This window comes from Felis catus, chromosome A3, assembly GCF_018350175.1.
Source record: "Felis catus isolate Fca126 chromosome A3, F.catus_Fca126_mat1.0, whole genome shotgun sequence".
NCBI classification, from domain to species: Eukaryota; Metazoa; Chordata; class Mammalia; order Carnivora; family Felidae; genus Felis; species Felis catus.
The window spans coordinates 21,408,173-21,434,352 of NC_058370.1; the positions used below are offsets into that span (position 1 = coordinate 21,408,173).

Sequence of the window (26,180 nt, forward strand, 5' to 3'; positions counted from 1 at the left end):
TTCCACAGAGAAAGCAGTGCTTTTGGGGGGGCGGGGAGGGGGGGGACTCAGACCTCGCAGGACGCTCATAATCCCTGAAATACACATCCCACGCTTTCTCAAGGAGCACAGTTCCTGTATGGAGGTCATTTCCGAATCTGAGTTCCGAGAAATTTGCAAGGGCCTCTGGTGCAAGGGTTGGAGAAAGGCAGCCTCTGCCCCACGGGCACGTCAGGAGGTGGTGCGGACAACCTCTCCCCTCCTGGCGCCCACGGCCACTTCAGCCGTAGCGAACATCTGCACCGAAGAGCAGGAAATTCTAGGGAGAGAGGAGAACGCTGCCATCAGCGGGACGTGCGCCCTGGTTGGTGAGCGCGGGGCTGCTGGGGTTTCTGAAGGAAACCTTGGGAGCAGCCTGCCCGACGCGAAGGAGGGCAGAGCGGGGCCTGTCTGCTGACAGAAAGGCAGGAGTGGGGTGGGGGGGGCGGGCACTCGGGATGTCGCCGCCGGGGTCTGCATGTCAGCGCCGTGATCCTATCAGCAGCCGCCCTGGCAGCTGTCCCCTCCCAGACACGGGTGGGGGACCGCGGGCTGCGGCGGAGGCCTTCATTTGTCATCCCTGCCTCATGGCAGCTCAAGGGAGCCTCCTTCCCATCAAGGCTGCAAAACCACTTTTCTTTGCTCCTTCCTGCCCTTCGCTCAGCATTTTCAGAAATGAAGAAATTACATGGTACCATGGAGTCGGTTTTTTTTTTTTAAGGATGAACTTGGTAAAACGTGGGGAACATGGGGGGATGTGCGGCCTCTGCTTTCTTGGCTACTGTTCTGTCGTCTCAGCCCCATTGGTAGCCTGCCTGAAGACCTGGGGACTGGGGGTGAGGGAGGGCGGGGAATCTGGGCGACGTGGCCAGGCCCCACGAAGGCCACGAGGTTAACAGGAAAAGCCACTGAGCAAGTTAAGGAACGCTATAGTGGGGTGGCGGTGTCATTACCCAGTGGACATGCTGGGTTAAGGGGCCCCAGGGCCGAGACTCCAGGCACACCAGCGAATGCACAAGTTGGGAGCATGGAAGAATCTAGAAGTGCAGCTGGGTCACTGGGTGGCACAAAGGCGGCTGCTGGCTTGGGGCAAGTGGGCAGGGAAAGCCAAGAGTGGGGGAGGGCAGAGGCCTGGGCGGGAACTCTGGAGAACTCCTGCTGGTAGGGTGAGGGCAGGGGGCGGAGGAGGGGAAGAGGGAGGGGGAGGGAAGGTGAAGGGAAGAAGGGGAGGGAGGGGGAGGGAGGAAGGAAGGGGAAGGAAAGGGAAGAAGGAGCCAAGAAAGAAGCCGGCACTGACCCCGTGAGAGGCAGCTGGGAAATTGGGAGAGGGAGCCTTTGAGGAGAAGAAAGCATCCCCAAGTAGTCTCAGATGCTGTCGTGGGTCTGGCTGGGGGACAGACAAAAGGAGGTCTCCATTCTGGGACTAAGTCCCCTCTTGGTACCTCACTTTTTACCACCCCACCCCCCCCCCCTCCTCTCCCCCAGGCCTAGAATGTTGCCAGGCCGCCGAGGGAGTCATGCGATACCCACTTGCCAAGTATTTAAATACATCCACTTATAAAAGAGGCCCTGTGGCCACCAAGTGAGCTCCGTTTTTACCGAACACAGTGTGGGAATGCGTCCAAGCCAGTGGTTCAAAGCGGGGGCGGGGAGGGGGGACCTGGCTTTGAATTTGGACTCCATTGAACAGCCACGTGGCTTTTCTGAGCCTTCCTCTTCCCTGCGGGTGAACAGTCCCCCACCTCGCGGGGCGTTGTAAGGGCAGAGGGTGCTTGCTGCAGGGCTGGCCTGCGGGAAGCTTTGTGGCAACAGGTTGCTGGTGTTGAGGGACATTTGGCGGAAGGAGCCCTTCGGACCTACCTGGTGAGACTGAAGCACCAGATTGAAGAGCTGGACGTTGTTGGGCATCGGGAGAGGGAAGCCTTCTTGCAGCCGCTCTGCCGTGGAGGAGGAGGTCAGCAGGGGGGAGGGGAGGGGGCGGCCTCCCTGAACCAGCGTGCCCGGCTCTGGGTAGGGACTGGCACTACTTGTAGGCTGGACAAGTAGGCTGCCCCAGAGACGCTCTTCACCACGCGCAGGGACCCGGAGCCTTGCCTTCTCGCCCCGTCAGCCCCCAGCCCACATTCAGGATGTGTGCAGACCTCTTCCCCAAGACCCCCCTCCCGAGGCTGATGGCAATGCTGGTGTACAAGGTCAGGGGCGGCTGCTTGCTGGGGGTGGGAGGGGGGAGAGGTAGACAGCCCATGGCATGCGACTGGGGGTATCTACCCGGGTGCACACGAAGCCCCTGGATGTTTAGGATGAAACTAGAGACGGGTGGTAGCCCGGGACCCCTCCCCCCCATACCACCGTATTCTGATGTGAGCCTCTGGAGACTTCTAAACTCAAACCTGGCCTCCCAGATCATTAGGAAGCTACATTTGCCAAGGTGGGAGATGTCGTAGCCTATATCATAACTTTTGTCTTAATTGACAATTTCTAACTATTCTAGTCCTGTGGTATGTGGTCCTCTAAGAGAGTTATGTGCTCTCTTGTCCCTGGCTCTGCAAAGGTTAGGCTTTTATCAGGGCGATGAGCGGAAGCCGTTAGCCGAGGTTAGCCCTTCTTCCCTGGCCCTTCTCCCAGAGGTGGGCGGGGGCTGAGGGCTCTGGCTTCAGAGCTGGGATCAGATCCCAGCTTCATCTCTCACCCTCCCCCGGGACCTGCAACCAGCCCCCTGTGACTTCTCGGATCTCCCATTTCTTCCCACAAAAATTGGAGAGATTACTAATCTGCATGTCATGGGGCGGTCTTAAAGACTGGGTGAAGTGGTGGATGAGCACATGATAGGAGCTCAGCCCGTGGGGTCCCCTTTTTTTCCATCCCCTTTTCTGGGTCAGATGCCACGTGAGGTTCATTTGAGTGACCACCCTCCAGCCTCCATAACTGGGGCCAGGTGTTAGGCGGCTGTAGGACTTAACTCCCTCCGCCTCCCCTAGGACTGAAAGTCAACCATGACTCCAAAGCGCCTTACCGTTAACCTTGGGAATCACAGCAATGGGTACAACATAGTTCATGAGAGCCTGCAGCACTTCAACCTGCAAATCAGAAGGACGGAAGCCATGTCAGGGCGCCCGGGCATCAGCCTCCCTCCCCGACAGGGCAACCTCCGAGCTGGACCCAGGTGATGCCGGGCAGATTCCGCAGCCCAATCAGGTCACCCAAGTGATCTCTTTTGCACCCAAAGGTTCCAGATGTGAAGCGTGTTCTAGATGGAAGGTACCAGGCCGAGGAAAGGAAGGTCATCAGAGAGTATTTAACCATGAAAACCGTTGTGTAAGAAAATGCATCATCTCAGACACTGCCAGCTACGGGGCAAACTGGTTCAACCCTTCTGAGGCTCTGTTTGGCAATGTTCAGCAAAAGCCTTAAAAATGTGTGTGCCCGCCCGGGTGGCTCCGCCGGTTGAGCATCCGACGTCGGCTCAGGTCATGATCTCACAGTCCGTGAGTTCGAGCCCCGCATCGGGCTCGAAATGTCTAACAAATGAGGGAATTTCCTAGGGGGTCCGGGGGGGCTTTGATTCTAGGAAATACTATGCAACTGTTAAAAATAGTACCGTAGAAATTTAATTGTCCACACAGAGATATTCATGTCATATTTTTGAGTGAGGAAAAGCAGGCTATGGAAACCACACAATTCTGTTGTGTTGTTGGCTATGCATAGCAAAAGGTCAGGTCGGATATACTCCAAATGATTAAGTGGTAAGAATAGAAATGGCTTTTATTCTCTTTGGTTTGCACGCCTGTAGGTTCCGATTATTCTATAACGTACATGTTTTGCTTTTGCGATAGTAAAACAATATTCAAAGGCAATGTAGCACCTCAAGATGATTGCCCGGTGACATTTACAGCTTGTAAATATGTACATTTTTGTTTGGGGAGCAACTGAGTTTCCTTCTCCAGGCTGTAAATCCCTGGGCTCATGAAATGTGGTGCCCTTCTTCCCATGAATCTGAGCACTTTAAATTTTGATCTCATGCAGAAGCAGACGTTGGTTACCGACTGAGCCAAGCCACCGTATATCTGGAATATTCCCAATATTCTGGAAATATTGGGAAGAAGCAGGCCCACAAAACCCTGGCACCAGTAAGTCTGCGAAAATACAATGAGGACACTTTGGGTCCTTCTGTTCGTTGTAGTCCTTTTGGGTGGAAATGGCTGGCTGGATTTCCATCCAATGGGGAGGGATGTTGGGATGGTCTGACGTCAGAGCCAGGTGGCTTCCAAGGTACCCACTTGGTGGGGCTCTTGGGGGGCATTTCAGGGATCCAAGAAAATGCTCTCCAGGGGTTCAACAGGACGCCCCCTGGGAGATTGGGCCGTGTGTAGGACAGAATCAGCATGCCGTGGCTTCCAACGGAAGTCACAAGGGCAACTGGAAGTCACAAGGGTGACGCTCATTCAAGGTGGCTGGTGAAGGGTGCTAAGCTGCTATTTACTTGGGCAACTCCCGTGCCCTAGAGGGAGTGAGGGGGGTGGGCAGGGGTGAGTCTGCTTAATGATGGTCAGTGATTGCAGGTAGTGGAATCATCTAGCAGGCTGGCGAGATACCTACTGTCTCCCCTCCCACCTGCCCTTCTCCACCTCTACATGACTCCGCCCTTCACCCAGCTGCTCAAGCCGAAAAACTAGGACTCATTCTTCACCACCCCCTCCACCCACATCAAAGTTCTCACCACGCGGCCTCGAACACCACTTCCAAAGCGTGGCTCCAATCCACCATTTTTCTCCTTCTTCACCCGCAAATGCACTCCGATACCCTGCTGATCCACCCGGGCTAGCTCTTGTCCTCCCAAATCCATTCCTCCCCCACCCCAGCCAGGGGCATCTTTTATAAAGCTACAAACCAGAGCAGGCCGCCCCCTGTGTGGAACAGTTCACCGACTTCTCACTGCCCTTTGAACACAATCTACTCCAGGCCAGAAGGCCCAGGATGAGCCAGCCCCACCTGCCTCTCAAGCCGCATCTCCTCCTATACCCCCATGCCCAACTTGCTCCACTCCAGCCTAGCAGGCTTCCCTCCATTCCCCAAACATGTGGAACTTGTTCTCACCACAGGGCCTTGGCTCCCGCTGTTCCCTCTGCCTGTAGTAGCTCTTTACCTGGCCGGGTCTTTCAGCCCAGATATCACCTCCTCAGAGAGGCTTTCCCTGATCACATGGTTTAGCCTTCAGCCCTCGCGGCGACTTGCTACCCCACCCTCATTTTGTTCTTCGCGCAATTAGGAAGGATTATCCTGGGTTTGGGGGAAGGTTGGAAGTTCGGAGAGGGGAAGTGTGGAGCAGTGATTGGAGCTTAGGTCTGCGGGCCCACAAAGCTCCACCTGCCGTGACGTCACATGCAAATTCTATGCAAACGGACAGGTGGCCTCCACACCGGATGCCATGAGCCCTGGTGGCTCTGAGGACAGTTCATGAGCCTTAGTGGCCCTGAGGACAGTTCTCTCCAAATCAGGGGGACGGAAGGAGACACCAAGGGCCTCAGACTCACCGAGAAGGGGCCGATGTCTGAATGCTTCAGTTCTAGGAGCAGCCTGTGAGAAGGGGAGGAAGAAACTGAGACCACCACTTGCCTGAGCTGTGTTAGAGCCCAGTTGCTGGGGAGAAGGGGCCCTCTCTGGTGGATGCCGTCTGGTTGTCCCACCCAGTATTCATTCCCCTTCCTCCGGTCACAGCCCCCTGATTGTTTCTTTAGGGTACTTAGGGTATCCTACGTTGTTAGCCCTGAGCTCTGGGGTAGTCTGGCGAAAGGGCAGAGTCCACCTTCCCTGCCATCGTGATTGTTGGAAGGAGGGACCTGTGACCCATGCTGGTGCAACAAGAGTTGGCCCTAGGACTTCTGGAAATATTGGGGAGGAGGTGTTTTCTTTCCTCCGGGAAAGGAGCGCTCCCGGTGGCCATTTTTGTGGCCCCTTGGTGACAGCCTGCTGTGAAATGGATCACGCGTAGGGGAGAGCAGAACCAAGAAATGGAGAGAGTCAGAATCCTCAGGATATCATGTGAGCACTGGGATCCACCCTTGCCTGAAATCCTTAGACTTCTCAATTACCAACAAACTGTCCCCTCTTTACAGTCTTTATGACATTTTAACAGTGATCAAAGAGGGGGGGGGACCACGTGGCTCCTTGTTGAACCTCCATCCCTCACTATGTTGTGTGCTATCCTCCATGGGAAATCATAGAGCCCCCAGGAGGCAAGGGCCATCACACTCGCAGGTCACAGATAAGGAAACTGACGGAGCCACTAGGCAACTTACAAGGTCTCACAACTAACAATCAGCAAAGTGGGATTTCAATCCAATCTCTCTGATGCCTGAGCTCTTGTCTCGAATACCCTAGAAGGGGAGCTTGCAAACTCGCCCTCGTTCGGCGAGAGGTGGGAGCCCCGGGACTCCCGCCCTGTGGACTCTCGCACCCCAGCCCCGCGTGTTTGAGAGTCTGTTCAGCCCTCACCCAGCTGTATCCTCTCCGGCTCCCCTACTTGGGAGGCCCCGTGGGCGTTCAAGGAAAATTAAATCCACATGTATCTGAGGCAGTAACACCTGTCAGAATGACGCCCGGAGAAATAAGCCGCGTGTAAACCTCAGGAGCCAGTCTCAAGGTTAAGAAGGACAGCTCTGTGCTGGAGAGAGGGCGGAAATGGGCAGGAATGTAGGTCAAGACTCAATCCGAGCAGCGCGAGCGTGATTAAGAGGCAGACAGCAGGTCTAGCGGTTGGGGCCATCACATCTGCTCTCTGAGGATCTCCCTCTCTGCTGTGTGTGTGTGTGTCCTTCTCTCTCTCTCCCCCCTTCTGTCTCTCTCTCTCTCTCGGTCTCTCTCTTATCATGCCCCTCCATCATCTGTCTGTCTGTCCCTCTCTGTCTCTCCCCCCCCCCCACTTTGTGTGTATCTCTGAGAGTCTCTCCATGTGTCTCTGTTTCTGACTTTCTCTGTCTCTCCCCATCGCTGTCTTTCTCTTTTCCGCGTGTGCCTCTCTCCGTCTTGCTTACTGAGCACTTAGATTTCTTGTGTCCTCAATACCTCGACGCGTTTGAATACCTGATTTCATTCTCACCTACAGCGCCGCTGGCCAGGAACAATTATTGGGCTTACTTATTTGTTTCTTCTAAATCACTGGGCCTCTTCTGCAGCCAGGGCAACAGGACCTTGGTGAGTTCAGTGTTTGCAAGGTGAGCTGCGCTTTGAGGGCGGGCGGCCTCAACACCAGAGCCCGCGCTGAGCCACAGCCGCCTCTGTTGGGGTTCTTCCAACACGAGGCGGCTGACAAAGTCCCAAGGATGGGGTAGGAGGAAATCGCTGTGGGTTTTCCGAGCGCTAAGGCGGATCAGGGATGCGGGTGGCTGGGCGCTGCCGTGGCTCAGCGCGGGTTGGAGGCACCAGCTGGCATCGCCCAGCCACGCGTCTGCCCAGGACGGAGGGGCCGTCCAGGGTGCAGGACTTTCAGTGCTAACGGCGGGGGGGCTGCGGGCAAACCAAGATGACCGGTCACCTACGTGTACGACCTTGGGCGGGGCCCTTCCCCTCTGCACACCAGTTTCACTGTCTGTAAAACGGGGCCATGGGGCCCGCTGTGCACCATTTGAGGCTTAATTTCCACCGATGAACAAGAAAGCAACGACACCGTGCTCGGGGTGTTGTGGGGCCACTGCTGGCCCACGGGCCCCGAGAACGGATGGGCAGCCACTCCTGTCGTCCCCACACTTACCTGTTCAAACTGAGCTGTCCCACAAGCCTGTCAGGCGTGGCTCCGACCGTCACAGAAATGTTCATGCTCTGCAAAGCAGCAAGCCGAAGAGTGAGGTCCCCGAGCCCACGCAGAACCCGAGGGGGAGGGGCTCTTCCTTTTGCTCCGTGCCTGTCGGTGAGTCCTGGGTTGTCAACCACTTACCACTTTCTCCCGCCGCTCTTGGATTGCATTCCAGAGCTCCCAGGCCGTTCTCACAGGCTAGGTGAGACAGACCTTGGGGCTGGAGTCCAAGCCAGCCCTAATGTCAAGATATTCATTCATTCATTCATTCATTCATTCATTCATTCAACAAATATGGACGAAGCCAGAAAACTGAGCTCCCCGCCTTAGCTTTCCTGCCCACTGTCTGGAAGACCCGGGACGACCCCCGCCCCGGGAGCCCATTTGATTGGCAAAATAGGGAAATGGGTCTCGACTTGAGAGACAGCAGACCTGCCTGAGGCCTGTGAGCACCCCCCCGGTGGGGAGAAGGTCTGGCCTTCGCCTCCATGGTCACAGCGGGTGCCACCGAATGCTCATGGGGAGACAGAGAGAGGATGAACCCGCACACCAGCAATAGAACCCAAACTTGAATGAGCAAGGGCTTACACACGCAGATGAAGGCATCGACAGAGAGGTGCGTCAACAAATAAAAGATGAATGGATGAACAAATATACACATGAATGTTTAATTGAACAAAGGTTTAAGTAAATGAATAAATGAATAACGGATTAATGCATGTATGCACCAGAACAGGTCTAGCGCATTTCAAGTCAGCAATCTAATGAATACTTGAATGAATGAGCAAATACACAAGCGCATAACTGAATGACCAAAGATATGAGCGAATGAACCTGAAACAGTACACGTATTTCAAGGCAGCGACAGAATGAAGAGTTGAATGTATGAATGCCCGCAGAAGCCAGAAACAGTTAGTACCGTGGCTCTGGTCTCAGACCCTGGAGCGTCTGAACCTGGGCAGGTGCACCCTGGTCCCCCAACTCCCAGGGCGCTGCCCTCGTCTGCCCACACCTGCGAACCGCTTACCAGGCGAAGCACGAACAGGGGGGCCAAGGAGGAGTTCGGGAGGACAGCAAAGGCCTGGGCATCCAGGGTAGGGGTGAGGACAAGGCCTTCGGGGTGCACGGTGAGGTGTGGCGGGGAGGAGGCCCAGAAGACGAGCTGCACCTTCATGTTGGGGAACATCTTGGCCACCTGCAGTCCCCAGTGGGGACAACCAACAAAGTGACGATTTTATTAGACTGTTTCTAAATCCTATCTTGTGTTGGCCCTGCATAAACGCCTCCAATGTATTCTCATTGTTTTTAATAAAAAAAAGTTTATTTATTTGTTCATTTATTTATTTATTTTTGAGAGAGAGAGGAGAGAGAGAGAGAGAGAGAGAGAGAGAGAGAGAGAGAGAGAGAATCCCAAACAGGCTCCACGCTCCGTGCATGGCCCATCATGGGTCTCGATCCCACGACTCATGAGATCATGACCTGAGCCGAAATCAAGGGTTGGATGCACAGCCGACTGAGCCCCTCAGGTACCCCTTCCCATTGCTGTTGGAAAGATTGCACTCTCTGCACTTGGTGTCCACGACCTCACCCCACGGGCTCCACTCCGTGCTCCCCAGCTCCAGCCATATGGGACTCCTTTCTGTTCCTCAAATATATGACCCACTCTGTTCCTGTCCAAGTTCCCCTGCTGAATGCTCATTCCCCCCCACCCCCGTTCCTTCCCAGTTTGGCTCTTTCCCTTCCTTCAGGGGTCAGCTCAAATGTCACAGAGCAGTGGTGGCTTCCTGGGGGAACTGAGGAGGGCTTTGTGACACTGCCCCCGTCTCTCCTAGCTTCCAACCCTCCCCCAGGCAATTCACGGTTAGGCCATAAAGCTTCAAGGAGAGTCCCCTGGTCCCCCTACCAGTCACACTTCCCCACACCAGTACCTCCTGTATAGAAATTTCTGGAAGGGCCACCACTGGAGAGGCTGTTATGGATGGAATGTTTGTGTCCCCCGAAACTCATGCATTGAAGCCCTAACCCCCTGTATGGCTGTAGCTGGAGATGAAGCCCTAAGGAAGAAATTAAGATTCAACGAGGTCATAAGGGTGGGGCCCTAATCCAACAGGATTAGTGTCCTCGTAAGAAGAGACACCAGAGCTTGCTTGCTCAGAGGAAAGGCCATGTGAGGACACAGCAAGGAGGCAGCCATCTATTAAAAAAAAATTTTAATGTCTATTTATTTTAGAGAGAGACAGAGCTCAAGCAGGGGAGGGGCAGAGGGAGAGGGAGACACAGAACCGGAAGCAGGCTCCAGGCTCTGAGCTGTCGGCATCGAGCCCGACGCGGGGCTCGAACTCACGAACTGTGAGATCATGACCTGAGCTGAAGTCGGACGCTCAACCGACTGAGCCACCCAGGTGCCCCAAGAAGGCAGCCATCTATTAGCCCAAAAGAGGCTCTCCCCCAAACCCAAATGTGTGTGTACCTTGATCTTAGACTTCTTGGCCTCCAGAACCATGAGAAATTTATTTCTGTTGTGTCAGCCACCAGTCCGTGGCACTTTGTTATAGCAGCCTGAGCAGACTGAGACAGAGGTCCTCGTCTAAAGTGACCTCATCAATCTGTTGGCTTCATTTATCTTGGCATGCATTTTCTTATTTGTTTTGGGTACCTGAATAAGAATTTTCTCTCTTCACTGGACTGGAGCTCCAGGAGGGCAGGGAGATGGTCTGCTTTGCTAGACGCCAAGAACAGGGCCCTGGGCACACGGTGAGCCCCCAATAAATATTTGTTGCATGGAAAAGCCCCCAGTGTCTACCCTCGCGCCTGGTCACCTGGGTGCTCGGAGCCTTTCTCTGCATTGAGGACGGACTACACAAGGCTACTTCCACTCCCAGGCTGGGTTGTCTCTAGATCTGGAGAGGGGGGCTCTCATCAGGCCATTCGGCAGAGCTTAGTACTCCCCGGTACCCCCAGGATGCCTCATGAGTGGACAAAAAGGGAACAGACTCTTTCTTACCTGGGGTATGAGGATTCCAAAAACATCGGTTGTCAGTCGGAATTTGGATTCCTTTGGTATCTGTAGCAAGAAAGGAAGGGAAAAAGATCTTGCGGGATTATGTTACAGATTGGGGGGGGGGGTCCGTAGGAGGGGTGAAAGACTGAATCCACAAATGCACAACAGCCAGTCTACACGTGACAATAGAATGGGGACCCCCAACTTCTTCAGCAATCAGCCTGGAACAGCCAGGACTGCCAGCTTCCCCCGCCTTTTTTTTCCCTGAAAAACTCGGATAGGCTCTCCAAACCAATCACACGGGATGCCCAGCCTCTCTTAGCTCACCTCCAGCTTCCCCGTGCCAAAACTCTCTTAGGAGCACACTTGTAAAGGTATAAAGCCATCAAGTTCCCCCTCCTCTGCGTGTGTTTGAGTCTCTGCTAAATGCGGGTGTTGGTGGCTGACTCTCTCACCCGGAAGAGTTCGCATTCGGGAGGTCTTTGTTTATCTTCCCAGGGGACACATGGTTGGTGACCTGGTTGCACCTGGACTCTGGACACGATGGTTATTTCCTCATTTTACAGATGAGTGAACTGAGGCCCAGAGCAGGACTCAGCTTTGAATATATCGATAGAGACACCGAGGTTGATGATAATGGTGGTTTGAGGCTAAGACTGGATCAGGGCAAGGGCGAGGGCAAGGGCGGTGTTGGCTGTAACTTTTATCCTCGTCCAGGACTTCCTACGTGCTAAGCCCGTGCTGAGTGCTTTGAGAGGTTGACCTACTGCTCTAAGATCACCCAGCTAGAAAAGAGGGGGCTGACATTCCAACTCAGGTCTGGCTGCCCCTAGAGGCTGGACTGTGATCTCCCCCGTGTAAACACAAGTTCAAGTCCAGACGGCCTGCTGTGCTCCGAGCCCCGTGCTCTTCCCGCATCCACCCCCAGCCTGGCCTTACCACGTTGTCCGTGACGGTCAGGTTCAGGACCCCGGCCTGTTGGTACACGAATCCCGCTGTGTTGAAGAAGTAGTTGGAGATGCCCAGGTACACCATGCGGTCGTGGTCGCTGGGAAAGGCCAGTGGCGGAGGGGCAAAGGGAGGGGGACTGGGGTGGCCCCACCTGAAAAACTCCCCCTGGGAGCGGAGGCGACAGGGTGAGCCCGGGCTTCCTTCAGGAATTATAATTCAACGTCTTCATTCCAGGAGAAAATGGGCTGGGGGTGCCAGTCACGCACTCACAGAGGAGGAAGCCATGGCAGAAACTAACAAGAATGTCCTACGCCTCCTCGGTGCTAGTTTCTAGGGGCTCTTCCTGCCAGTCCTGCGAGGGGGATGTGATTATGCCCATTTTGCAGGAAAGCACACTGAGGCCCCGGGAGCCGAAGAGGCTTGCCTGAGGCCGCTCGGGCGACACTCCCAACCTCCCGGCCACTCCGTCGGCCCAGCTTCAACCTTGCCAACAAGCACAGAAATTCTATCAGAAGAACAGCGAGGTTCTGTTTGTTGGCTTTCATCTGTCAAATTAGCAAAATGTTAAAGGGAGAGGTAAACTGTTTTAAGTGTATGCATATTTCAAGCTCACACCATCCAGGTTTGGGGGAGAGTGTTCAGATGCTGTGGGGGAATATATGTTTATAAGTTTCTGAAGAGCGACTTGGCCACACGTTGCCAAAGCAGATCATTTATTTAGCTAAAAAAACCCAATGCTGAGTTATAAAAGAGTAAGTTGTAGATGGATACATATGGTAGAAAACCATTTATGTAAAATTTAAAGGCATATAAAATGTACTATTTAAGAATTATCGACACATAGATAAGCAGTAAAAGTGTAAACACCACAGGTAAAAAGGATACACACGGGCGTCTTATCCGTGTGGGTTCCCTGCGGGGTACAGGTGCCGAAGGAAGCCTCAGCGTTTATTTTTCGAGTGTTTCAAAGAAAAAAATCAGAGGCAAATACAGCAAAATGGTAACATTTCTTTTTTTTTCCTTTTTTCTTTCTCTCTCTCTCTTTTTTAATGTGTATTCATTTTTGAGAGAGACAGAGTGTGAACAGAGGACGTGCAGAGGGAGAGGGAGACACGGAATCCGAAGCAGGCTCCAGGCTCCGAGCTGTCAGCACAGAGGCCGACGTGGGGCCTGAACTCATGAACTGTGAGGTCATGACCTGAGCCGAAGTCGGACGCTCAACCGACTGAGCCACCCAGGCGCCCCTTAATGGTAACATTTCTTAAAGCTCGGTGGTAGGTACGTCAGTGTGTAATCTCTGGACCTTTGAATCATTTCATCATAAAAAATTAACCACCCTCTCACCTATCTCACAGAATACCATGCAACTCTTCAAAATAATAAATAAGTGAGGGGCGCCTGGGTAGCTCAGTAGGTTAAGCATCCGACTCTTGATTTCGGCTCAGGTCATGATCTCACGGTTTGTGAGTTTGAGCCCCACATCAGGCTTTGCACTGACAGTGTTGAGCCTGCTTGGGATTCTTTCTCTCTCTCTCTCTCTCTCTCTGCCCCTCCCCTGCTCACATGCATGCGCTCACTTTCTCTCTTTCTCAAAATAAATAAATAAGTGGACCCATGTGCCAACTCTAATGAAGATTTTTAAGCGAGAAGAGCAAGTGAAAAGATGATATGTATCCATTCATGCAAACAGATTACCAGCAAAACCGGATGGGCTTGCATTTATGTGAATGTTTAGAACCAGGGAGCCCGGAGATTCACATATAACACACCCTGAGCCTCACAGCCATGACCTCTGGGCAGGAGCCTGGGGGGGGTCAATAAACAGGTTATTCTCAACCTTTATTCCATTGTACCACTTAGATTGTTTTTTTAAAGTATACTATTTGGTCCAGCAATGCCACTTCTAGGAGACAGCCAAGGATGGGCAGAGACCCAGATACAAGGATGTTCACAGCAGTTCTGGTTAGTGTATACAGTGTGCTCTTGGTTTCGGGGGCAGATTCCCATGATTCATCACTTACATACAACACCCAGTGCTCATCCCAACAAGTGCCCTTCTCCTCAATGCCCATCACCCGTTTTCCCCTCTCTCCCTGCCTCCCCCCATCAACCCTCAGTTTATTGTCTGTATTTAAGAGTCTCTTATTTATGGTTTGCCTCCCTCCCTCTCTGTAACTCTTTCTCTGACTGACTTATTTCACTCAGCATAATACCCTCCAGTTCCATCCATGTTGTTGCAAATGGCAGGATTTCATTCTTTCTCATTGCCAAGGAGTATTCCATTGCATATATAAACCACATCTTCTTTATCCATTCATCAGTTGGTGGACATTTGGGCTCTTTCCATAATTTGGTTATTGTTAAGAGCACTGCTATAAATATTGGGGTACATGTGCCCCTTCGGATCAGCACTCCTGTGTCCTTTGGAAGAATTCCTAGGAGTGCTATTGCTGGGTTGTAGGGTAGGTCTATTTATAATTTTTTGAGGAACCTCCACACTGTTTTCCAGAGTGGCTGCACCAGTTTGCATTCCCACCAACAGTGCAAGAGGGTTCCCATTTCTCCCCATCCTCGCCAACATCTGTTGTTTCCTGAGTTGTTAATTTTAGCCTCTGAGTTGTAATATTTGGGTAATCTCTCTCCCTCTCCTCCCTTCCTTCCTCCTTTCCTTCCTATTTATTTATTTCTCTGCTCTGCTTCTCTGTCGTTTCTAAATTTTCTTTTTTATATCAAATGTATTTTAGGACAAACAAGTAAACAGTAAACAAGCCAATCACCAATTGTGGAGGGACTGAATGAAGTACATCCAGAGGGAATTCAAGGGTGGGACCCACTCCAGCTGGGGTGGTCAGGGAAGGCTGCTCTGGGAGTGACATCTAAGCACACACTCACTTGGAGTAGAAGAAGCCAGTGGGTAGAGGGGGGCATGCGAGGGAAGGCAGTTCAGGCAGAGGGGATGGGTAAGACAAAGGCTCTGAGGTGGGAACTAGCTTGGTGTGTTGAAAAAGTGCAAAGCCCATGTGCCTGGTTGGAGGGTGGTGAGTGGGGGGAAAGTAGCATGAAATGATACTCCATCTATCCACCATCCATCCATCCATCCATCCATCCATCCATCCATCCATTTGTCTGTCCAAGCAGAATATTTACTGAGCAGCTAATAGATACCAAGCATGGTTCTGGGTGTGCACCTACAGTCAGGAACAAAGCAGCTATAGCCCCTCCTCTTTCATCATAGTGAGGGAGATAGACATGTGACTCTGTGTGTGTGTGTGTGTGTGTGTGTGTGTGTGTGTTGGGGGGTTGTTAATAATATGTGATGTTGAGAAAAATAAATCAGGATATGGGGGGGAAGAAGGAGCTATTTCAGTGGGAGTGGGCTTTAGTGGGAGGGATATTTAAGTAAAGACTTAAAAAGAAGGGAGAGTTTATGTGAATATCTGGGTGAGAGCATTCTGGGCAGAGAGGGAGCAGGTGTAAAGGCCCCGGGGAGCGAGCAAGCATAGAATGGTTCAGGAATAGCAGGAGGCCAGCCAGTGTGACCAGAGCAGGGAGAAGATGCTGAGATCGGGATGTTGGGGAGCCCCAGGAGGGCCTGTGGCAAAGGCATGAGGGTATAAGTTCCCCAGTGTAAGTCTCACCTTCAGCTGCCCATCCAGGCTGTCAGTCGTGGCTGTTGGAGGTGCCACCAGTGAGTAATTGATCCCAGCGACATGATCTATTCGAGTTGTCACTAGACGGGAAGAAGATGAGCCATGAGCTGCCTCCCCTGGCAGCATCTTTAGGGCCTGAGATGCAGTGTTGGCATCTGCCAGAGTTGAACGGCAAAGAACTGCAGTGCGGGTTCCATTCCCACCTCCTCCACGGAGCCCTCCCTGGGCTCCCTTTAAGGGAAAATGAACCCCCACCCTACACAAACAGACATTATCTCTTCCCCTGCTTCCATAGCCCCGAGATGTAGCTAAAACACAGGGTCAAGAAGCAGAGAGACCTGTGCTTGAATTGAACTCTATCTGACCTTGGACAAGTTGCTTTCATTACTCTAAGCCACTTTTTGTCACGTGTAGAACGGGGCAGTACTGGTGACCCCACAGATGCCCTGGACATGGGAGGGGCTCAAAAGCCAAAGGGACCATTACTAGCAGTGATAATATCCCAGGCTGAGCCCAGGTTGGTTCAGGTCTGAACAGTGTGTGTGGTTCCCAGCAGTCATGAATGAGAATTAAATAAATGCCGGTCCCTCCTTAAGCCCTTCCTTCCCACATCAGAGGGGAAGACACGGGGCTCGGAGATGTCACTCCTCCAAGATGGCACAGCTGGAGAGGGATGGACCTGGGACTCAAACCAAAGTCATTTTCCTGCCTGCTGAGGCCAAACCGTGGACAGTGTCATTGCACTGAACATGCCCAGGTAGGGCCCATCCCTGGAGGGTCTGGGGCCGTGCCTGGGGAAGGAATGCATCTTGAATGGGCTCCCACCATGGGCTGCCATGACTGCTCCACCGGGAGGGAGCCTGGCTACCAGGTTGGGGTACAGGCTCTGGAGTAAGAAAACCCCAATTAGGATCCTGCTTCTCTGCTTCTTTCTGGCTTTGCGACCTCGGGCAAGTCACAGTTCCTTTCTGAGCCTCAGTTTCCTCGCGGTAAAGTTGGGAGACTACACCGACCTCCGTGAGGCGTTGGGAGGCTGAGAGGAGACAGTTCCTCTGGGTGCGTGGACATGGGAAGCACTCAGCCAGTGGGAGCCTGCCCCCCAACCTGCAGCTCTTCAGTTACTGGGAGGTATGGAGAATTGTCCCCATTTTAAAGATGTGAAAACCGGGGCCCAGAGAGGCGAAATGACCGGCGTCAGATCTCAGGGCAGCTATGAGGGCCCGACCACAGAGAGCTGGGACTGTTTGTTATTTGGCCCCGGCACCGGTGGGGGAATGAATGGGCGTGGGCGGTTCTCGCACCTGCCACCAGGGCCTGGCCCATTTGGGGTCCGATGCGAGCTGCCGGTTGAAAGTCGTCCGTTCTACCCGTTTCCACCCAGACCCAAGCCTGTCTGGGAAACCTGGTGGCTCCATCACACTCTCCTTGTTCTCCCGTGCCCCTCCCCCTTCTCTCCCCGTCTCCTTGACCTCGCCCAGCGCTCACCTGGCATCGTCTCTAAATACCGTTGCAGCTTGGAGGACACGGAACTGGTCACCACCTTGCAGATCTGGAGAGAACCAAAGAAGTGGCCAGTGAGGGTTTCCCGTGGCGGAAAGTGTCTTTCGGGAATGAGGAACCGGGCACGTTTTGCTTTCTTTGAATGTTTCTTCGAAGGAAGGGGGGAGGGTAGGAGGGAGGAAAGTGGCAGAGGGAGAAAACTGGTTGCCCTGAGTGTGTTTCTATCACACACGCAAGACTCTGCACGCGCCTAGAATATCGTCCTCTGAGGGGCCGGTACCTCTGCCGCGAGTGGTCTGGGGAAGGGGGTGGGGGGGTGGCACATCTGGGAGCTGGGGCTGCCTGCCCCTGGGCTGCTGCCCTCCGGTGCCACTCCCCGACGAGGGCCACCAGATGGCTCCAAACCACAGCAAATCGCATCACAGCCTAGAGCCCAGCTTCCAGCGGCTGCTTGTGTCGTCCCCTGCTCTCCGCCCCCCACACACTTTGCGTAGATGGGGGCTCTTCCTTCCCTCAGATGCCCACCCTTCCCTCTGTATTCCCGGGAGTTAACTGCCCAGCTCACTCCTCGTCATTTCCAGCCCTTGCAACGATCATGGACACCCCGGTACCTCGTTTATCCATCCATCCATCCATCCATCCATCCATCCGTCTGTCCATTCAAGCCAGTACTGTCTTCTAAAGAGTATCTTGCTATGATCAAGAGCTCCGCCTCGGAAGGGGGGGATAGCCTGGGTTTGAACCCCAGTCCCATCACTTCCCCCTCTGAGCCTCAGTTTACCCATCAGTAAAATGGAGAAAACCATGACACCCCCTAGCATAAGGATTTTGTGCGGATTAAATGCTGGGATCCTTGTAGAGAGCTCGAGACATAGGGCCAATTTCACTGCAAGCACTCTGTGTATGCAGGCATCCTCCCCCTCCCCTCCCCTCCCCCTCCCCCTCCTCCTCCTCCCCCTCCTCCTCCTCACCCTTGTTGTCCAACAACAGGTGCATCATTACTTTTTAACTTGGCTGCTCCTGAGGGCCACTCTGAAGGTGTCCCCAAGAAATACTCTGTTTTAATAGTTCCAATGTTAAATGCTGCCATTGCCCTTGTGCTAGGACTTAATTACAAGGACAGTTGAACCACCGGTTAGTCAGGCTGGTGGGTGAGCGCACCGCCTGCATTGCCTGAGCAGCTGGGTGCAAGGAGGTACTGAGGTCCCCATTTTACAGATGGTCCAACCGAGGATCTGAAATTTGCTCGAAGTTGCAAAGCGAGTTAGACCCGGGGGCCGGATTCTGCCGCTAAAACCCATTTTATAATCCGCTGCGGTACGCATTTTGACAACCGCGCACTGCTTTTGTTTGGTTCTGGTTTACAACTTTGACAGAATGCCGCCAGACCAATGATCTGATCTGACTGATGTCTCCCTGTCCCCACTGTCAGTGCCTTTGACCGAGAACCCAGTGGCGGCCCTCTAGAAGACTGTACAGCTTCCCAGGGCTCCCTGAGGTCCCCTGCCCCATCTTTTGGCTCCTCCAGTCATTCTCACGGCAGCCACAGAAACTCTTCCAAAGCACAGATCTGGCCGGGTCGCCCCCTTGCCTGAAATCTTCAATGGCTCCCCGCTTTCCTCGGCTCACTTGGCCTGGGAGACAGGCGCAGGGCATTCCTGGCAGCTAATGGTTTATTCATGGAAAAATCAGCCCGATGAATGGCCCCTTTTCTCAGCCGAAGAAGCTGGCCTGGGTGGGTTTAGGGCGAGGGAGGGTTGGGGAACGCTAGCCAGTGGCCCTTTTCTGTTCCAGCCCCAGGGGATACTTTGCTGGCACGCTAGCCTAGCAGCTTCATCAATCGTGTGGTTTCCGGGTGGGGAGCACCAAGAGGGGGGATTGGGGAATGGCAGGGATGGGGGAGGAGGCCAGAGAGCTGGGAGAAGGACGTTTGCCTGCGGGAGGAAGGCAGGGGGAAGAGCAGAGGAGGTCCAGGCAGGGCGTGGGGCGAGTGCACGCTCTGTGGGTGTGTGCTGTGACCCTCGCTTTAGTCTTTTGCCGGACTCCTCACGACTGGCTTTTAGAGCCGAGCCGGAGGTCTCCAAGAGCTATGAGGACGGCTTCCAGTCCCCTGGTCCCAGAGCAGAAGGATCCAGCGACGCCTGCACGGAGGGCCCCGCCCACTCTGAGCCCGTCTTACCTCGCCGGTCATCCTGTTTCGGAGCGAAGATTCCATTTTTTCGTGGAAGAGGTTGATCAGCCACCTGGAGATTGACATGTGGGGACAGGCATGAGGCTTCCGAGGTGTCCCTGGGCTGCGTTGGAGGCTGCCTCATCTGGGACACCTTCCTCCCTCCTTCAAGTAACCTAGGCACCCTCGTGCCCGGGCTTTAACTGGGCACACCCCCATTAGATACTTGGCCCTCGGGGTGCAGTGACTTGTTCATGAGTTTGTTTCCTCAGCTGGTGCACGGCTGGGGCCCCACCCCGTCTCAGCCTCTTTCGTCGCTGCTGCTCTCCCCCTTGACACTCCAGCCACACTGCTCTGCAGTATCCTCCTGTGTTCTATGCCGCCTCCCACCACAAGGCCTTTGCACATGCTGTTCCTGCTACTGAAAACACCCCCTGTCCCCCACATCTGCCTAATTAACTCCTACTTATTCTTTTCATTTCAATTCAAATGTCATTTCATCAAGGAAGAAGCAGCCAGACTGGGTCAGATCCTTCCGTTCTATGTGCTCATAGCACTTTGTACCCCTTTTTCTTAATTCTTACATTCTTTTGGGATCCTTTGTGAATCATTCATTAACGCAATGATTTGATTAATGTCTATCTCCTCCAGTGGGTCGGAAGCTTCAAGGGAACAGGGGCTGAGTGGCTCGGAGTCTGGGGCCGGATAGCCGTGGGCTGAATCCCTCTTCAACACCCACGAGGTATGAAAACTCAGGCTCTTTTCTACCCCCTCTCTGCCTTGGTTTTCCCTTCTGAAAACGGGGGCCATAACGGACTAACTTCACCGTGCGGCTCGACTGAGAATTCACAAGCTGAAAAGCACGCTTGGCTCACGGCAATGCTAGCTGACGTCCCGCTGATGTTCGCTATTGCTAAGTCTTTATCGGCCACTGCTGTCTCCTAGTGCACAGCAGATTCTCAGTGGACATTTGTTGAATGGGTGAATCAACGCCTACAGATCTGTGGTGAGGCTTGTGCGGTTCAATGCACGTCAAGGGGTTAGCTAGAGCCCGGGGCATAGTCAGGGCTCAGGAAAGTCTGTTGAATGAATGTCGGGTGACCAAGTGACTCCTGGAGGCGGGGGCGGTCTCTGCGGACCCTGCCCCTCCCCTACAACGGAGGCCTCTGAACAAGGCCCGGCAAGAGGTGCACTTGGGATGTTCCCTGAATGCAGGGCAGTGCTTCTTAAGGTCTCTCCTCCCGCCCACGGCCCTAGGAGACCATACCCCAGGCTGCTGCCTGAGATGTGCACACGGACACTGTTGATGTGGTTGTTGCATCTGGAACAGGAGACGGTGCAGTGGCCGGAGGCGGGATCAAAGCCCAGCTTCAGAACGGCCGAGATGGAGACGCCCTCCACGCTCAGGTCAAAGTTGCCGCTGGTTTTGCTGAAGGGAAACACAGATCAAAGAGTGAGAGCAAGCGGTTTCTTCCCCAGTGCCATTCAAACTTCAAGCCTGGGCCGGAAGGTAGGTTTTGCTGCTTGAGATGGAATTCAGAGAGGGGAGGCCGCCTGCCCGAGGTCACACAGCACGGAGGGACGCGTGGATCCGTGTCTGCCCGGCAGAACGCTGCTCTCTCCCCTTGCCTCTGCCCTTGCTGAGTGGCTTTGGGTATGTTTCTCAACTGCTCTGATTTCTAGTTTCCTCGCCCAGACCCTTGACCGGCCGTTGATCACCGGCTTTGCCCCTAAGAATCTGCATGTTTGGAGACTTTCACTAATTAATGTCCTCATTCATGAAATGGGGTCAATAGCTCCTCCTTCAGGGATGGAACGAGTTTGGGGTAAGAAGGTGGACGTGAGTGTGTTTTGCCAACTCTCCTTTAACGTAATGAAGTACGGTTACCTTTTGTGCCATCAGCGAGTGAAATGATAGATGCGAAAGAGCCCACGCGAAGAACTAAGCGATGTTTACTGTGGGGAAGGGACAGGAAGGCAGACTCACGTCCCTCTCCCCAAAGTGTCTTCTCCTCCGTGATCCCCCTGGAATCGCCACAAAGTCGCTGAAGTGATTGGTCGTTCTGAGCCGCCACCCCTAGAGGGCAGGCTCACCGTGGTGAGAACCCAGTGTTTCGATTCAGAGTTGTGGTTTGGATGATTTGCCCCAATTTTCCATTCCTTTGCCTATCTTGGGGGGGGAGGTGCATGCATTTCCAGGCTCTTGCCTTTGGGCTTGGCCACGTGACTTTGGCCAATGGCGTAAGTGAGCAGAAGTGAGTAGAAGTGACCACGGGCTAATTCTAGACCTTAGAATGTTTCTGGTTGCCCTTTTCGCATGTCTGCCACCACCGAGGACACGCTCTGAGTAGCCCACAGGTCGAAGGAGGAGGACGAAGAGATACGTGTGGAGCAGGGCTGCCTCAGCTGAGCCCAACCCAGATCAGCAGAACCCCAGCTAACACACAGATACATAGTGATAATATATGACTATTGTTTTCAGCAGCTGAGTTGGGGTGTTTTGTTACACAGCCATAGCTAACTGATAAAGGGTTAAATTATAGGTCCCGCTTAGCCTTCCATCCTACGCTTCACGTACCAAACTCAATCTTGTCAATGTCTTGCGTTGTGACACGGACAAATGCTCAGCTATTAACCAGGGGCTATGTTGAATTTTCACACATGAAAAATCCCCCCCAGGAGCCCTGTGGGCACAAGTGGTGATAGGTAAGGAAAAAATTGAGCGTTCCTGAGGTCCTGGCCCTCACCCCTTCCAAGTATCACCTAAAGCTCACCCACACACTCAGTCAACACCAAGGTTGGAAACGCACATGAAATTCTTTCGTGCCTTCCATTTTCCACTGATCTTGACATTGGCGTTTGCGATGGAGAGATCGAGGCCCTCACTGGGAGCTAGTTTTATCTGGGAAACGGGAAGCTGGAATCCACGGATAGCCATGCTGTGAAGAAGAAATGCTCAGTTAGCCTCCTGGGGGTCCACACAAGAACTCAGTTAATGGTTAGTGCAGACTCATCCCACCTCCAGCCCTTCACCACATCCACTGCAGAAGAACCCGGAAACTACGAGAGCCACCTTGGAAACTCTGTGGGCATTGGGCAGAGTGGCTAGGCTTTAACATCAGACAAATCTGCATTTGAATCCCGTTCCTCAGTGTACTGTTGTGTGACCCTGAGTATGCCACTTGATCATCCTGAGGCTCAGTTTTCTGGGCACAATAACCTCCATCTTGCAGGAAGTGTGACCTTCAACGAGGATGACAGATGTAATCTCGCCTGACTGCAAGTTCTATGAAAGGGTGGAATGTGTTTCTCTTGGTTCACTGTTGTAGCCAAGCCTGTTGTGTCAGACACATAGTAGGTGCTCAAAAATATCTGTTGAGTGAATAGGTGTATAAAATTCTGTAGTGGGCATTTATGGGTTTTCTGCCCGGCACCCACACTCCCTTCTTGTGGTAACAGAACTTCCTTTTTCCTTTGGGGGCTCCACACAGCTACTCCATGTCACTGCAAAGGAAGTTGACTTTCCATGTTCACGGGGTGGAGCTTTTGACTTGGGCGTGAGCTAGTTAGTGTAGGGTATCCCCTGGCCACGGTGATTGGTTCAGGGACGTGTACGTAACCTAAGGTGGTACGATCAGAGTGAGAATCTTAGCGTTTAGTGCTGAGGAGATGCCGGTCGCCATCTTGCATCTCTGAGGGGACACCCCACCTGAGAATTGGACCTCCTCAAGAGAAGCGATGCTGAGAAGGGGCAAGGAGAAAACAGGGGCCAATGTCATTTGGGGCTACCTCAAGCTGAACCTGAGGCCAGACTACGCCAGAGACTTCTCAGACACGTGAGCCAGTGAATTCTGGTTTGAGCCATTTTAGATTAAGGTTTCTGCTCTTGAACCCCCTCCTCCAAATCCTGCTTGCTATATGGGCCTGGCACAGAGTTTTGGGGTTCGTGACACATTCCCCCTGCCTTGGGAGTCATGGTGAGCCCCTTCTGTGGCCTCCTCTACACTCAGCTTGGGGGACTATATCCCCTTGGGGTGGGGTCAACGCTAGACTGGGAGTCTTAACCTCTCTGAGTTTAGGAGTTTGTGGCTCTGTGATTCTAGGTCTTGGTGGCCCCGGGACACTACAAGTTCTGTACACGGAGGGCTGAGTTCGACAGGCCTCACCTGTGGAAGCTATAATGCCCTTTCCCAAGATGCTTGATCTTGAAGCTTCCTGAGAAGGTGGGGATGGTGATCTTCTCCAACTCCTTCTGCAGCACGGCCACTCCTTGCTGGCAGGCTGAGGGGCGAGAAAAGGGGTGACAGTCAGAGGCACAGCCTGTCCCTGTCCATATCAGGGGTCAGCTAGGGTTTCCTGTAAAGGTCAGATAGTAAATATTTTTGGGTTTGTGGCTCACGCGGTCTCTGTCACAACCACTCAGCTCTGCTGCGATTGCACGGAAGCAGCCACAGACGATAAGTAAGCGAATGGGTGTGGCTGTGTTCCAATAAAACTTTAAAACTTCATTTACGGACACTGAGATTTGAATTCCAGATAACTTCCACATATTATTCTTTGACTTTTTTTCAATCACTTAAAAATGTAAAATGTAAAAGCCATTGTTTGTTCACGGGCCATGCAAAAACATGTGGCCAGCCAAATTTGGCCCGAGGACTGTCGTTTGCCAATCCCTGGTCTAAAATATCACCCCAAGGGGCACCGGGGTGGCTCAGTCAGGTCGTGATCTCATGGTTCATGGGTTCGAGTCCGGTGTGGGGCTCTGTGCTCACAGCCTGGAGCCTTGCTTTGGATTCGGTCTCCCTCTCTCTCTGCCTCTCCCCTGCTTACGTGCTGTCATTCGCTCTCTCTCAAAAATAATAAACGTTAAAAAAATTTTTTAATAAAATAAAATACCACCCCAAACACCCAGTCATGCATTCTATGAGTATTCACGGAACACCTACGCTGCACCTCGCTCTGTGCTGTGCCCTCGCAAACACTCCATCTCTCTAACCTTTGGCCTCTCTCCACAGGACCTTTGCATGTGCCATTTCTGCTGCCTAGGAAACCCTTCCCTCCCACCTTCACCTGGTTAACTTCTGGTCCGCTCGATCCTCACTTCCTCCGGGAACCTTCTCTGACCCAGGAGACGAAAGCAATCCTTGTTATCATTCTCGTGATGCCATGGGCATGACTGTTTGTAATTGTACATCTATGCATGTGACGCTGTGGTTACCACCTCTCCCAACTGCTAGACAGGAACCCTTCCAGGCTTGCGGCGGCCACATCCATTTTGTTGATGAATGTGGCCCCTCCATTTACCATAGTGATCGGCACTTACTATGAGAAGGCACTTAATATTGGGTGAATAAATGAACGAACGCCCGAAGTCAGGAATCCTGCCATCAGTTAGGTGGCTAACGGCGTCCAAGGACCCGTCGAAAGGCAGACATGTTACTTGAGAAGGAGGAAGTGGTAAGAAGAGGGATCCCAGGCTTTGTGTTTTCCAGCAGCCAGTGGAAATGATGTCTCCTCCCACATTTACTCTTATTCTGTGCCAGGCCCTGTTCTGAGCTCTGTACACGTATTAAGCTATTGAATCTGAAAACCCCCGGGGAGGAGGTCCTGTCACCACCCCCAAGTCACAGGTGAGGAGGAGGAAATTTGGGAAAGTGGCCACACAGCTGACAAGTGATGGGTCAGGATTTGAATCCCGGCCCTTCCGGTCCCGGAGCCCGTGCACTGGGCCAGGTCTTAAAGGATCTCAAATGCCATGCTAAAGGATCAGGACATCTTCTGAAGGCAGGGACGCGAGCAGATTTGCCGTATTTCAGGACGCCCACTCTGGTTGCCACATGGGGAAACTGAGTCTGCTGTGACAGAACACGAAGACTTCTGGGTTTAAAGGCTGAGCCCAGGCCTCTGCTCCCAGGAAGCCTTCAAGGCCACCCACACTCTTGTCTCTGAGCTCACGTGGAGCCTTCTGCCTGCACCTGGGATTCAGAGATGTCCTGCCTGGGTTGGGGAAGGAATTCGGGGGTGGGGTGCCAGGTCCCCCTGAGTTCTGTCCCCATTCCCTCAGCGGCACGCCAGCCCACGAGGGTCTGCCTTCTCCTTGGTCTGACCTCTGCGCGCCTGGGTCTCCCGCACTGTTCCACAGTTCATCTCTCCGCCACTGGGGGGCAGCGTCGAGCAGCCCCGCGCGGAGAAGGTGGGGGGCATGAGCCAAGACCGGAGGCGAGATCTAGGCGCGCACTTCCCTAGTGCCTCCTCCAAGCTTCGGTTTGCTCATCTGTGGATGTTGCTGGTGACGGGTATGTCCTACCCAGGGTTGAAATAAAGACGAAATGACTGGCACAGAGTGGAGCGGCAGGGGCTGTTTTATGCCACTCTTTCCTCTGTCTGGACCCGGATGAGTGGCCTGGGGGGACCTTCTCTGGTGCATCCAGATGGGTAATGTGCGCAGTGTGGCTGCCAAGCCCCTGCCCTGGCGGGAGACCGTGAAGAAGGGCCCTCCTCCCCCATCCCTGTCACTTAGCCTCCTCACAGGGCCTGGGCTCTGCCCACGCTGAAGACGGAGCCAGGAATCTCAAGGCAAAACTCAATCTCAAGACCGAGAATCAGCTTTGGGGGGAAGAGAAGGGCCTAGAAGCCTGAGCTGGCAGTTGGGTAGAGAGAGGGAGGAGACCATGAGGACCCTCAGGGGCCTGAGCACTGGACGTGGAGTCCTCCAGATCGGCACTCCAATCCCAACCCTGCCTGCCACCTTGCAGCTCTGTGACCTTGGGCCACTCACCTTGCCTCGGTTTCTTCATATACATGACAGGGGTCAGAGGGCCTCCTTTGAGGAGCTGTGAGCAGGCCATGCACTGGAGTTAAAGGACTGCACACAGGAGGTGCTCGATAAGTGCTCCTTAGGGGCAGGAGAGGAGGGAAGGAAGGCGTCTGATTACCGTAGTCCAGGCCTTTCTGGGTGATCCTGGCCACAACGCCGGGGTTCGTGGTCGCGATCACAGCTGTGCCCAGGGTGGCCAGCACCACCAGGGTCGCTCGTGTCAGTGCCTTGTCAGGTTCCCTGGCCATGTTCTGTCCTCCAGAGCCGCCAAAGCCTCGAGGCCT

The 26,180-nt window shown here is 53.5% G+C and overlaps 1 protein-coding gene across 2 annotated transcripts; it reads right to left on the reverse strand.

Moving 5' to 3' along the window:
- BPI (bactericidal permeability increasing protein) lies at window positions 1-26,180 on the reverse strand. Of its 2 annotated transcripts, none has more exons than XM_003983542.5 (15): window positions 26,015-26,179; window positions 23,246-23,360; window positions 21,890-22,018; window positions 20,347-20,508; window positions 19,089-19,152; window positions 16,895-16,958; window positions 15,398-15,489; window positions 11,748-11,924; window positions 10,812-10,871; window positions 8,835-9,002; window positions 7,766-7,833; window positions 5,550-5,592; window positions 3,032-3,095; window positions 1,879-1,955; window positions 1-298 (listed from the first exon to the last, which is right to left on the reverse strand). In XM_003983542.5, the coding sequence occupies exons 1-15, from the start codon at window positions 26,142-26,144 to the stop codon at window positions 260-262; spliced, it is 1,452 nt and encodes a 483-aa protein (XP_003983591.1). In that variant the 5' UTR covers window positions 26,145-26,179; the 3' UTR covers window positions 1-259. The 2 variants fall into 2 exon arrangements, with proteins under 2 accessions (XP_003983591.1, XP_019682083.2); XM_019826524.2 differs by lacking the exon at window positions 1-298 and adding an exon at window positions 769-1,405 and having other exon boundaries at window positions 26,015-26,180.